Consider the following 14,816-nt stretch of genomic DNA (forward strand, 5'->3'; position numbering starts at 1 on the left):
GTCACTATGCCTCGCTTAGATTTAAACAAACTTTATGTAGACTTGCTTCATCAGCAAAGAACTAAAAGTTAACGTCAAATATCTAAAGAAAATTAAGGATGATCCCATGGGGCTGCAATATCCATTATCACTCTGATTGGTTTTTACTTGGTCGGTACTTTGACATACGGACTGTTGCCTATTTACAGACTGTAAGCCTGATCTTACAAGTATTTTCTTCTTCTATTAACTCACTTAAGATCTTAGGCGACGAAAGGTCCACTGGATGTTCGTAGGTTTAATGATACACTGGGTTTTGTCACGTCGAAACAAATAATCACTTTAAGGCTTGGTCGAACTCATTTTAACAATCCATGATTATTGCTAGTATACTTGACCAAAAATTTAAAAAAAATATTTATATAGATATATGCATAAAAATGTATAAAAGATGTACTTAGTCTCGCTTCGCTGTTAAACAGCTTGTTTTGAAGAGTTACTTGATCAGCAAATTATTAGAGGTTTTTTAAAGGTTAACCTCAAATATATAAGGAAAAAAGATGATCTCATAGGACTGCATTATTCATTACTCCATCCTTTCCTGTATGAGAACTTGGTGGCTCACACGGCTAGATCTTCGGCATTCACGTAAAGTCGATGGTCATAATTTTTTAAGTTTATCAACCCCTGCAAAAGCAGAAAAGAAAAAAAGGAGGGAAACATTAGGAAAAGTGCCACTTTAATCATACATATAAATTACACTTTGTTTAGCTTTCGATGGTGCCTTAATTTGTTATACCTATTAACCCTAGACAGAGCCCTCGAGTAATCACAACCACCAATCAAAACGAAGGTTAACATCATCATCAACCAATGAGAACTCACAATAAAATCAGGCAACCTGTTTCAAGCGCGGGAAAACGCGACTGACAAAGGTTGAAATTGGTTGTAGTTTTGCATTTGTTGGTTGAGATGGTGGCGCAAGTTTTCTAGACCAATTGCAGAGCAAGGAAAGCAAATCAAAGCAATTTAGGACTATTTTTGGTACTCAATTAAATACTACTCTAGAGGTGAAATAGATTCAAACGTTAAAATCTTCAAAAGAAAAAAATGGACAGAGAGAGAGTCTTTGCAAACTCTTTAATTCTACCTTGTGCTGGTTCTCCATCTCTCTGAGTTTGTTTCTCAACTTCTCAAAAGATGGTCTTAAGTTGGGTTTGTCTCTCCAACATTTTGTCATTATTTCATACCTGAAACACAAGGATGTTATGAATATCTTAGTATGTCATTGGTGGCCTAGAAACAGTTCAACCTATTCTTGATGAAAAAGCTTTTTTGGTTACAGATTTCATCTCTTTTACATCAAAGGAGAAAAGTTATATACCACAGTCATAAACTCATGATAATGTACTTCTCCTTTCATTTCCCTTCGTTAGGCTGGTTCAATAAGTAAAAATGGTGAATCTTGAGGTGCACATGCAACCCGAACAAAAGAGGACAAATACTATTGTACGATAAAAGCCATAAAAAAAAAACACAAACAAGCAAAACCAAAACCAACAACAGCAACACCATATTAACATACAACTTATCATCCAAATATTGTGGTTTTGGCATTCTGTATCCCTCTTGAAGAAAGTTTGCAATTTTTCTTCCATCCATTCGTGGATACGGTGAACCACCTGAATTAGAGCAGCTAATGTTAACATACTCTAAAATGAAAATCTTTACATATGTAAAAATATTTTCACACAACAATTCATTTTTGTATCATTGTTCATTAGATCTTTCGGCCAAGTTCACCGACTGTGGCAATCTAAACTAGCTTGGTAGTTATGAAACACATGGCCAAAACCGAATACCCCAGAATAGCCAAAATAACTTACCAATTGTGAAAATCTCAAAGAGAAGAATTCCGTAGCTCCACCTGTAGAACAAACGCGATGAGTTTAAGGATATAAGAAATACAAAAATGAGCATAACCACTCCTTCTTAAGATGACCTCACATCAAGAAATACAAAGACCTGAATACAGTGGTGACCCAATAACTTTTCCCAGGCCTGAAAACAATTCATAAAAAAAAACTCGTTAAGCTTAAATGCAGTGTTCATGTCTTCCTTGTACTCACACATCACTCTTGGTAGAGTACTTTCCGTAAAGCAACGCCTCAATGGCAGTCCATTTCACAGGAAGACGCCCCTGAATAAGAAGCAAAAATGCAAGGAGTTGGCGTAATCCTTAAAAAAATGCCAATGCTCCAAGTGTCGAGAACAGTGTAACGAAGGGTCGTGAAAACTGAACAGGATTGACTGAGCTTGTTTTTTTTTGGTAGTCACTCTAGTGAGGCATCTTCAGCCACATTAATCTAAGGCTTACAAAAACATTGTCTTTCATTAAAATCATTCATACCGTGGTTTTTATTTCGTAAATGTTGTCCTCTCGCACATCTCTGGCCATTCCAAAGTCCATCACTTTGCAAGTTTCCCCTTCCCCAACTAACACATTACGAGCTGAAAGATCTCGATGGATAACCTTCAACAAAGCGAAGATGTTTCTTTCATAAAACACTCTTTAACGAATTGAGAGACAGCTGACATGGGATGACGTGGCATCCTAGGGAATGCGGAGTCCAGGAGTCAATAATAAGTGAGGTATAATGAGTGTGAGCCGTATTCTGTAACGACATTACTCAAAGAATAGTTACATCACTTACTGGTATCGATGACAAATAGGACATTCCATCGGCGATTTGCCAAGCAAACTTCATCAGCTGCTGAGAAGTAAGATTTGTTTGTGGTTTGATATCCGGGTCTTTGTAGTAAGTATCATTTAATCCACGACTCTTTCTCAAGTAACCCAGCAGATCCCCAAAAGGAACATATTCGATCAACACCAACAGTGGCTCTAGAAAGACAACAAAGGTACCGTCAACACTGATTAAACGCCACGCATAGAAGTAGAACTATCAACAAACGTCGCCCTCCAATAATCGCCGCAGCCACTTGGAAGAGTACGACGTTTATTTAACGAATGTAAGAAAATAAGATATCAACTACCGTACAATTCGTAAATATTTAAAATCCTTGTAATATATTTCAAACGCAAAGTGCCACAAGTTTCTAAACTTGGAAAATGAATTATAAAGGGGTGAGATGTCGATGCCGCGTATTCAACTTTTGTTGATGGCTGGTCATCTTTCACCTTCGCGGCCTACCACTGAAAAGGTTCCCGTCCTATTTATTTATATATGAGCGGCTCATATGCGCAATATGCACGCAAACCTTGCGCATAAAGGTATGGTCTGAATTCATTTATGATCCATCATAAAATTTTGCTGATCTTAGATCTAAGCTATTGAGTACACACACGCTGCTATTTAAGAGACAGTATAAAACCGTGGCTATTTCTCTGCTGTCAATGAAGTCCTATCCAGACCTGACAAGTGCACGCAAGAATAGAATAAGGCCAAGCTTTATGCGTCGGTCAACGGATTTTCCAAAAGTTAACCTGGTGTAACCTTTACTTCGAGCAGTGTGCGGAACTCTGGATGTGAGAAAAGTAAGGTCTCAAGCTGATAATAAACATTTCAGTATTTACCAGATTTGGTAACGCATCCAAGGAGTTTGATGACATAAGGATGAGGTTTAAGTTGTTTCATCAATTCAAGTTCAGAGAGCAAATTCTTTTTCTCTGATTCAGAAGGGTTTTCTACAACATAATTTCTGATCAATAATCTTCAAATAACATTTCTCATAAAATCACAAACATATCATTCATCTGTACCATTTATATAGTTAAACGAAGACAAATAGATAAATAGACAGATTGATGGGTGATGGGTAGATAGGTAGATACTTAGATACATAGATAGATAGATGGATAGACAGCTAAATAGATAGATAGATAGATAAAAAGAGAGAGAGCAAGATAGAAAGAGACAGACACTCCAACAGACAGACAGATAGATATATAGACAGATACACAGATAAATAAACAGATAAATAAGTAGATAAATAGATAGATATATAGATTGAAACAAAAAGAGGGATAGATAGATAGATACATACATACATACATATAGATATATAGATAAATATTTAGATAGATAAATAGTTGGATACATAGATACATACATAGACAGAGAGATATATCGATTAATTGATTGATATATAGATAACTACACAGATAGATAGATAGATAGATAGATAGATAGGTAAATATATAATTAGGTAGATACATACCACCCATTTCTATTACATCATATTTCAGGTGCTTTCCTTCATGTACGTAAGCTTGAAAATGTAGCCATCATTTGAGGGGGAATATTAATATAAAATCTTACACAAATAAAAACAGAAAAAAATGGACGAAAACAGAAAAATGTGGACAGACTTCTGGGTCTAACCAAAGACTATTAAATACAAAATGATTTTAGTATTACTTGGTACCTGACAACATTTTAACAGCTACGAGTGTCTTCTTGGTTCTTCCTTGTAGGTTATCGGCTGTCGCCTTGGCAACCTGACTAAAAGCACCTTTTCCAACGATCTGCTCTATGGTCACATGTTCTCTAGGAATCTCCCAGGAGCGTGAGTATGGATCAAGAGAAGCGTACTCGCGGATTTCTTTATTGCTGAGTGGAGTGGCATCTGGTATCACTTGTGGACGAGTTCTGTCATCCAGTGCCAAGTAATGGCTTTGAGAAGGTTTGGGCAATTCGACCGCAATCTTAGAAAAAGGATTGCTTTCAATTTAATGAAATACACTAGTATTTACTTGAATGACGCATTTAAATGTATCAAGGAATAATTTACTTATATTCCTTGCGGATCATGACTTTCTGGGCTTGGGTAAACTGTCAACCACAATGAAAAGACTCTCAGTAAAGACAGAAACTTTAAAAAAAAGCGCCCTAGACCACAGGAAGATATATCTATACAAGGTAAAAGACTTCATCGTTTGACTTACATTTGTACTTTCTCTTCTCTCATTACTTGAATTTCTGAAACAACAACACATGTGTTATAAAACAAAACCAATCCCCTCAGCCTGAAAATTCCAAAATAACAGAATGCTTTCCGGAGAGCTAAGTCCAGTTAGAATCGCAGCTGTAAAACGGACGCAGGCCTGCCCCGTCATTCTTTGAAGGCAAATTTTCTTTTTCTGCTTGTTTCGCATGTTTTACATAAATTCATCAAGCGCTAAGTGCACATCGTCGTTTACTTAAATAATTTTCAAGCAACTTGGTGGTGAACTAAAGAAGTTTTAGAAGTTTGCATAAAAAACGCTTACCAAGGCTTAATTACAAAGAAAGGAAATCAGCTATTGAACACTTAGCATCTAACTTTTAGTTAAAAAAAAAGTTGCATATGCTGTGAAAAGCGAGGATGACTATGTTCTTATGGTTACTGGTTAGCCAGAGCACAAGTAGGTAAGTGACTTTTCGTTATTTTTCGTAAAGCAATCGGAGGCTCGACAATTGTTCATAATCTGATATAAAAAATGAACTGTGGGAACCGCTAGAATTCATTGGCTGAATTCTGCAGACGAGAATAATCCTAGGATTTTTCCACTTAATAAAACTCGTGGAATTCACTGCAGCGTATCTTTAATTTCACCCCCCCCCCCCCCCCCCCAAAAAAAAGCTCGTGATCACAAAAAAAAAACACTACATTCTGCTTTTGGAGGCAGTAGACTAAACGGTTTGTTTCCAATTGCAAGCACAAGAAAAAAGTGATTTACAAATGGAAAACCCTAGGATCTGGCTTAGCCCGGCAAAGAAAGGCTTGGATGCTTGCATTAAAATTTGATATTATGTACATATGGAGATTTGATACACACAGGATACTATCTTGTATTGGTTTCGTAGACTGCCTGATGAAAGTGTTCAGTATTATACAGTGTTGGGTGGCCATCATCATTGGGGATCTTTCTGTTGCTTTTTAGAAGCTATCAAGAAAACTCACGAAGTGACAACTGAAACATCTCTACATCTCTTAAAGTTTTCCCTTGATGAACAAATTTTGATTACAATGACTGATATTGTCTACTCTAACAAGAAATTTTCAGAAAAAAAAAAGATAAAGAATTTCCAAGAACATGACTTGAACTGACTAAAATTTCAGTAAACAGTAGTCGCCCTTTCAGAGGACTTTTGTGTGATCTCAGGGAGCAGGTTTGCATGTCAGCGAACGGAAGATTTTGATCAGAAATAAAACGATGAGTTACAAAAATTGTTACAAAGAAAATTCAAATATAAAATGATTTTTCACCGAGGTTTAACACAAAAAACTACATTTCAAGCCAGTTTGTTCTGAATGTCGGGAGCTAATGGCTAACGAGAGGGAAATTTTTCTCCGGCGGGTACTTTACCGAGGTAGCTACCTGCTTCAAATCTCATTGAAAGCACTGTTCTAGTATTGAAAGTTTCATTTCACCCAGAGGAGAAAAGGATGATGCGCACAAGGTGGTCTCCTGTTACCGAGAAAAAACAGACTTTTTCTGTAGACACCTTCTAAATGTACAGCAAATGATAACTGTGTCACGATCAGATTAACTGAAATTTATCTGTAAAGGCTTTACAAATTTGTCCACCATATAGACTACGGTTACTGTCACTACGAACCTGTGTATGTAAAAAATATTTTTGAAGCAATAGGAACAGTAATAATAATAATAATAATAATAATAATAATAATAATGATAGTAACAATAGTAATAATAACCCTATATTCACCAGTCATAAAGTGAGATTGCTGAGGGAAAATCGCTCTATTAATAGGGGTCACCTAAAAAACTACTACTGAAGCCTGAAGTAACACGCAGGGATCTCTCATTATATAAAAAAAGTAAGCAAACTTGTAGTTGCTGTTCTTGTTCTTATTTGTGTTTATGGTAACCGGTCGTTTCGCCTACGGGTCGTTTCGCCTACGTCCAATTTGTCAGTTCGCCCACGACTCATATGACAAAACTGAATTGTTTAAAGTCCTTATGGAACCTCGGAGAAAAACTGAGTATTAAGTTGAAATAAACTATCGTTCACGGTCTTTGTGTTTACTTGAGACTATAGTGGCCCATACTAAAGGAGGTGGGACTTTATAAATTAATGTTTTGATTGTTAGTTCGTGTGGTTTCACGCGATTCGCAAACTTAGCTAGATAAAAAAAATGTATAAACAGTTGAGGCGTTACTTGTGTAGACTTGTGACTTGAGCGGCCTATACGAAAGAAAGTAAGACTTTTCATTAACATATCATTCAAAAAGACATGGTACCTAAGAAATTAGCTTGTTCCCATTTTACTTCACGGTTCAACGTTTATATTGATGTTGCGATTTGCTCTATCATGAACTTTATAAATTAGTGTTTTGTAAGTTCTTGCGTTTTCACGCGATCCGCAAACTTAGCTAGATAAAAAAAAAATATGTAACAGTTAAGGCGTTCTTTGTGTAGACTTATGACCTAAGGTGAGACTTTCATTACCAAATCATTCAAAAGGACATGGTAGTTCATTTAACAAAGGATTGTAAACAACATTAGCATTCACCAATCATATCGCTGCGATTTCGATCCATCGGAGAAGGGATTGACACTATAAAAGTCCTAGTATTGTTTTCTCATGTAACCAGTTCGTTAGAACAACGCTCTCAATCGAAAAATCAACGCGATAACCAAAGCTATCATCAAAGCTATAGTAATCGATATCATGGGGGAATTTTACTGCATCTCTTGCACACAAATCGTCATCTTCCGCCAAGAAGCCCTACTCTGCGGCAGATGCGACAGGTGGCAACACCGTCGTTTCCACACTGGTGTTGACAGGGCCACGTACAGACAGGCAGTAAGGACCGGCCCGAGGTGGGTGTCACGCGGACAACCCAAACGTCCCCGCACGTAATAAGTAAAAATTACCGATTAGTGAGATTATTAGCCTCAAAAAGTTTCTTGTAGTAATTAAATTGCATTTGTAAACTTCATTTTATATGTAGGCAATAAGTAAGTTTGTATGTAACAGTGACTGATTTGCATAACTTGTTATAGTGGAGCTCGCAGAGCGCAGCCCCATAATTATACAAAATAGTAGTAACCAATCAAGCCGAAAAAATTTGGATGTACGACCGGACGACCGTACGACCGTACAAGGTGCTACTTTTAACATGCGTGGTTAACTGTACCGCGGGCACGCCAACGCCACGGCTTTGTCCAATAATCCAGTGGTCAGTACACTGGGCTCCGAGTCGGACAACCCGGGTTCTAGTCTTGGCCGGGGCAAGGCGTTGTGGCCTTGAGACGTGCGGGGGAAAAAATGCGAGCTCCGCTTTTAGGCTTGGCTAAATCTATATATTACGCGTACGAAGTCAACTCAACTCAAAAGCAGCAATTTTCATGTAAAGGACCGTAATTCATAATTTTATGTCATCGTAGGCTTGGTTTGAATTCATCGCACCAAGTACGAAGCAAATAGACTCTCTCCGACTCCGCGCATCAAGTAGGTGAATCAACAACAACAACAGTGAGCTTTATTTGCATGACTATAACACCACAGCAGTGCAAAAGCGTGGAAAGCATCATAATTACAGTAATTTAGATATCAGGGTACAACTGCAACACTGATATATATCATAACATTTATTCCGAAATAGGTCAAATCAATTTGTCTCTCATTTCAAAGCACGATGGGATGAACACAATTAACATAGTAATCATTACAATTGATTGGTTGGGATATAAATTTTCATGCGACAATTTTCGAATATCATCAATTTTTGTTTCATTGAATCAACTTTCTTATACAATGATTGTTACTGTACGGAGTTTAAGACGTAGGCGAACTGACATATTGGACGTAGGCGAATCGACACTAGACGTAGGCGAAACGACGGTAATTCGTGTTAACGGATCATTAAGATGTCGATTATCGTGCAAGTGACAACCATTACAACCATTGTAGTGATTATCTCTCCCGCGCAAGAGTATCTCTAAGCTAGCGAGTGTCTTACAATATTCACATGAAAACAGTTTGAGTGTGAAATTGTTACACAGATCGGGCCATAAGGAAGAACGCAAGTAAACAGCACCATTTCGATACAAAAATCTCACCTTCTGCTCATCGCAACCTCTGTGGTGGAAAAAAGAGCCAAAAAAAACATAAAAGACAAACGAAAACAAAACAAGTAATGGATGAACAATCTATATAATCTATATAATCATATAAATTATCTTGCACAAGCAAAGTAAAGTCTGTTTGATGCGCGTCAAGTTGAGTCATAAAGTAAACAATGTCAAGGGCGATCTTTTGACTTATTAGCAATCAGCAAATTAGATAACAAAACATTAATTATAAGTTAATAATACACTATTTAAAAGTTATCTGTCAAAAATAAAGATGCTTAAGATCATCTATGTAGTGGATAGTGAACTGAAGCTAGTAGCTAGTCTTGGAAAAAGAAAAAAATTTTACAGAATGATATATTTCTGGGATTCCAAAACTACTGTTCATTTGAGAGCATAACATGTATGCAACACTTACCTTCAGTGCCTCTCGTGTTCCGCCTCTTTTTCCAGAAAGTCCACCAAACTAATATTCCAGCAAAAGCCAATGCAGCAACTGGTCCAAACACTACACCAACAATAATAAATACAGTACCTACAAAGCGTGATAAGCTTGAGATAAATTTTTCTAAGAGAAAGCGTATCTTCTTAAGCCAAGCAATTTAGTCGAACTTCAGCTGTATTGTTTCATTTTTCACAAAAGAACCCCTTTTCAATGAGATTATAATTAAAGGCTGCGGTGGACATTTAGTTGCAAACGAAAATACAAGCCTCACACGCGATAGTTAACCATTCCATGCAACAGCGTAACAAATTTAATTTAGCTTTTAAACAGCAGATGCACATTTCACCACATCTAAATTCTAGGACATTAAATGATCTTAACATAACGGGTCTGCTTCTGTACACCTGTTTTGGTTAGGAAACGTTTGGAACTTAGTCAGAACTTAATTTATCTTCATAAAACTCATATTGAAAATCATCCTGCCCTTTCCAGCATGATGTTCGGCTAAAATAACAGAGCCAACTACTCCTCGATCCACAAACTTACACATAAAATCGTTCATAATCAAATCTTAACTTTTTCGCCGCAAGGGATGGTGGTATAAAATGAAACAGAAAAAAAGAAGAAAACCACTAAATCTGTAAAATAAAGTGTCAATAAATAATATATAAAACTCAATAACATCAAAGCTGTATAATTGTTCAGTGAACCAGAGAAATGCAATAGTATTAAGGTATGCAACACAAGCAAAATTGAGTGCGTCTCACAAATTAAAGCTCGATTCAGTTTGACAGTAAATCATTATGTTTGTTTTCAGAAAAGTTAATGTCATAGGTGTCTTAAGAGTACTTAATCGGATTAAATTACTCGTTACTTTATATTTGCAAAGTCATTTGTCTTTGAATAATGCTTTACCTTCTTTCGTCCCACTTGGCAGCTCTAAGGATTTCACAAAAAATACTCTCAATTAATTTGAGGACAATAAGCATAGCTACTATTCTTTTAGAATTATGAGGGCCACTCAATTATTTCCTATTAACCTTCCCAGAAAAATACAAATGTAAATTAACCGTTGGTTACATGTTTTCATAAAAAAAATTAACAGCTAACACAGCGAAATACACGGCAAACGCACGCAAACGATTAATTGTAGCGCGCTGTCCAATTACACAGGCATGACGCACACACTCTCCTAGTTCGCTGTCCACTTACGAGCATGACGCGTATAAGGTCTTGCTATCGCTTAAATTGGGCTGGTAATAGCCCAGTCATGTTCAAGAATTTATTTTTAGTTTTGATTACAACTGTTATTGTCATTTTGATTGTTGTCGGCATTGTTATCTTATCAGTATACACCATGCTTTCAGATCTCTGTAAAAACCTGCTACAGTATCAATTCCTTTCAACCAAGTACAGGACAAGGCAGTCATTAATCAACTTGCAAAACGTTTACATTAAGTGTTAGGAGGAGTTACCTCCAGAGAACCCGTCAGGTGGTGATGTGGCACCTCCACCTGCTGGTTCCACATCAGGCCTTGTCCCTTTTATCGAACGCACACTGAACTCTCCCAGCTTTCCATCTTTCATAGCGTCATTAAGCGTTATGATAACATCATGTTCCTTTGTAGTGGTGTTGAATTTCAGTGCGAGGTCAACCATTATACTTCCACACCTTGGAACAGAAAACAACCAACGGTTAGGCAGACATGAAGTATAAAACAGACGACAAAAAAATAAAAACAATGAATAATAAATAAAATTTGGAAACATGAGTAACTTAATTAACATACCGAACACTCAATGACTGCACCCTTTCGTAATCAAGTTTACCAGCAAATGCTCTTTTAAGCTGTAAGTAAAAATTTCAACTATTCGTCTAAATCGTCTATTCGTGTACATGTATCACACAAGAATTGTGCATGTATATGTATACAAGTACAAATGTGGATGACATTGAATATTATTTATCAACTATAATTTAATTGAATATGACTGTTCTGCTAAGAATCAGCCAAGAACAAGTCTCTGAGTACTAGTCAGTCTGTTTCTTTAAAAGTGCTACTTCAATTAAAGAGTTGTTCTTCTTGTCACATGCTTCGTATTATATTAGTTGCAAAAAAGCACCCGGCCAATTATTTCCCTAAATACAAAGCATGAGCAAACACTAAATGATAAGAGGACTGTGAAATGGCTTTTAAGTTCAAGGTTGACAAAACTCTAAGAGACTGAATGCAATCTAGAAACATGAGAAACACTGTAGAATGAAACACAATAATCTTCACACATTCTCCAGAAGCTGAATTTTCTTTCAATCAATTTACAGTCTGCACATCAGTCTCTGACCCTGAACTAGCTAACAATACATGAATATGAAAGTGATCTTCGCAGTAATGAACACTTCTTGAGCAGTAGTGAGAATAAGGCCTGAAAACAATTCAGGCCTGTAGAGGATTTGAACCCCATGACCTTTGGGATACCAGTGCAGTGCTCTGCCAGCTGAGCTAACAAGCCAACTGGGAGCTTGTCATCATGTTGGTTCCAAATAAACCAGTGTACTGATGAATAATCCGCACCAGTATCGCAAAGGTCATGGGGTTCACATCCTGTACAGGCCTGAATTTATTGCAAGCCCTATTCTCACTACTGCCTAAGTAGTGGTCATTACTGCAAAGATTGCTTTCATGTTCACATCTTTATCTGCAGTTCATGTATATGACTTTCATATATTCACAGTATTTAATAAATGAATAGATATTAAAAAATAAACTGAGTATAGGCAATATTTTATGAAATATAGCTACCTCTTCTTCCAATTTCCTCAGTAACGAGGATTTGTTGTATTTTTCGTCTGTGCAGCTTTCACTTTTGATGACAATAGTTATGTTAATCACGTTTCCTGCAATGTCTGTGAAGTGGGATAATAGCTCTAACATCTGTCTTTCTCTAGACATGCACTATGCTAATAGATTTTCTCAAGATGTTTATTGATACAGGTATTCCTTTTAGTAAGTCCCTTGTTCAACTCTTAGAACCCAATCAAAATGTCATTTTGGTGCAAGGATGAAGCTACAGCCGGATAAGCAGGACTACAATGCAACTTACAAACAATGGCAGTTTTTGTATCAGGTCCATGTACATTGGCCACTCTGCAGGTATAGCTGGCATCGGTGAGCACTTGTGAAATATCAAGACTATTCTTGTTACAAACTTGTTCTGGGTCACATGGAATCCAGGTGTAAGTAGGCGGAGGGTTTCCTTCTGCTTCACAGTTAAGAGTTACGCTTTGTTGTACAGCAACAATGTACTCAGTTTGAAATTTAACAATCGTGGCTGGATCTGTGCATCAAATTTAACATAAAAATCAGATTAAAAAAAGGCATCTACGCAAAGATACATCTGAATGACTTGTCTTCAATAGCTGAGGGGTCCAAATTCACCAGTACACTTACAAACAAGAGGGTATTCCTTATCTAGTATGATGTTTTAAGTTGAATTCACCTACATAGGTTTGCAAAACGTTCTCCTAATTTGTGTGATGTGGTTTCAATGAAATTGCTATTGTCTGGATGTTAACTGGGTGATCCTCTTGCCATTCATAAATGCACGTTAGATAAATTGTTGGTGATCAAAATTTTCATTGCATGCAATCATTAAACAGAGAACTTTTTTAGGTTGACATGCATTGAGAAAACCGTCGATATTTCAAATATTTGAGTTAAGATCTTGCCAGATTTGTTGAACTGGTTTTGTTAAAGATTTTCTCATCAGCTTCAACTCGACATATTTACCAACAGAGACTCTCCTAACACAACATCTAATCTTAATTTTCGGAGGAGTTAAAATTGACAGAGGTGGTAATCTGCAAGGGGGTGGGAGGGGATTAAAGGTACCAACTAAGTTGGCAAATAAAAGAGTTGTGATTGTGTCGTTCGGCTCACTACATACTTTGTGTCGTGCAACAAAAAATATCCCCCATTTATCTCGGTTTTTTTTTTCAAAGGTGGGGAGAGGGTGGCGCAGAGAATGAGACCAAATTTTGTTTTAGGGCAACCATTTTACAATTGAAGGTCACTAGAAGGCAATTTTATGAAAAATTAAGCTTGGAGCCTTGCATGGATGTATTTAGCTAAACATCAATACAAGTAATCAGCACAGTACATTACAACACAGGAGATAAATGAAAAGTGCATCTCTGTTTGACATTATTCAGAGTTTTTGTCCATGTATACTCACACATAACATTCACATAAACTGCTCGGTTTGCTGGTTTACCAAAACCATTATATCCTGTACAGGTAAATTCTCCTGCATCAGTCCTGTTGATGTTTGTTATGGTAAGCACTTTTCCTTCTTGCATCACACCAATATTCCCTTGGTTCCCAGACTTCTCTTTGGTCCAAGTGATGTTTGGTTCTGGTCTAGCCGATGCTTCACATGTTAACTGCAAGTTGTTGCCTTCAAGAACAGTTGGTCCATTACTAATTCCAGTTATCTTTGTTGGGACTAAGAGCAATCAGACAGTCACAAGTAAACTTCAAGGATAATTGAATGGCATGTATACGTATAAACAATGTGCAAAAGTGATAACACTGTTAACGTGATTTCTAAACGTTCTTCCTGAACCTTGCACATGCAAATGAAATTCACTCGTGGTACGATTGTGCAAATTATACAAGAACAAGTCCCTGGATTATAATCCATTACAAGTGCTTTAATATGTCTGCTTTAACAAATTTGGTGGACCTTCAAAAGGTCACTAAATTTTTAAAAAAATTCTTTTCTCAGCCTAAACTAAGCATTATTATTTAACAACAAATAATTCCGTTGAAATTAATATTGAGACTTGCGGGAGCGATTTACAAAAACATCATTTTAAAAAATAATTTCTTTAGCCCACCAAAGTGTGAATAGCCAATTATAACATGTCACCATAGATGACTCCTGCAATATATTAAAGTTCACACCGACTCCTGCAATGTTTTTGGCAGCTAAACATCGTGATTCTTGATTTCAGTTCTAGAAACATCTCCTAGTTTCAGTTGCATATAATGATCTTTGCTATACTTCTGCATATAAAAGTTTTATCTTTTAATTCAGTAATTAATTTTTTTCACTTATCTCAAGGGGCACCCCAATTTTGAGCCTTTTGTTATTTGCATTTTGGGTTTTTGATTCACATGGGACCTCAAATGGTATGTACGACACATACATGTGATCGCATCATTGTACTTAAAAGTTTGATATACCATTAACAACAAACCTTGTCTCACGTCCAACAACCA

General features: G+C 36.7%; 1 protein-coding gene across 1 annotated transcript in view; it reads right to left on the reverse strand.

Annotated features, from left to right (window-relative positions):
* Positions 1-454: 454 nt before the first annotated feature.
* The window catches only part of LOC131799922 (fibroblast growth factor receptor 2), a 19,174-nt gene continuing 4,812 nt past the window's right edge, over positions 455-14,816 (reverse strand). Inside the window, exons 3-20 of the mRNA XM_066168531.1 lie at positions 13,768-14,037; positions 12,637-12,870; positions 12,336-12,439; positions 11,325-11,383; positions 11,010-11,206; positions 10,450-10,473; positions 9,508-9,624; positions 9,078-9,096; positions 4,949-4,982; positions 4,429-4,708; positions 3,578-3,688; positions 2,694-2,884; positions 2,390-2,512; positions 2,109-2,179; positions 1,866-1,906; positions 1,565-1,661; positions 1,130-1,229; positions 455-666 (exon numbers count right to left, since the gene is read on the reverse strand). Of these exons, the coding sequence (XP_066024628.1) occupies positions 601-666; positions 1,130-1,229; positions 1,565-1,661; positions 1,866-1,906; positions 2,109-2,179; positions 2,390-2,512; positions 2,694-2,884; positions 3,578-3,688; positions 4,429-4,708; positions 4,949-4,982; positions 9,078-9,096; positions 9,508-9,624; positions 10,450-10,473; positions 11,010-11,206; positions 11,325-11,383; positions 12,336-12,439; positions 12,637-12,870; positions 13,768-14,037 (2,138 nt within the window). The 3' untranslated portion in view covers positions 455-600. The remainder of the gene's footprint in view (positions 667-1,129; positions 1,230-1,564; positions 1,662-1,865; positions 1,907-2,108; positions 2,180-2,389; positions 2,513-2,693; positions 2,885-3,577; positions 3,689-4,428; positions 4,709-4,948; positions 4,983-9,077; positions 9,097-9,507; positions 9,625-10,449; positions 10,474-11,009; positions 11,207-11,324; positions 11,384-12,335; positions 12,440-12,636; positions 12,871-13,767; positions 14,038-14,816) is intronic.

The sequence above is a fragment of the Pocillopora verrucosa genome, chromosome 6 (genome assembly GCF_036669915.1).
Source record: "Pocillopora verrucosa isolate sample1 chromosome 6, ASM3666991v2, whole genome shotgun sequence".
Classification (NCBI taxonomy): domain Eukaryota; kingdom Metazoa; phylum Cnidaria; class Anthozoa; order Scleractinia; family Pocilloporidae; genus Pocillopora; species Pocillopora verrucosa.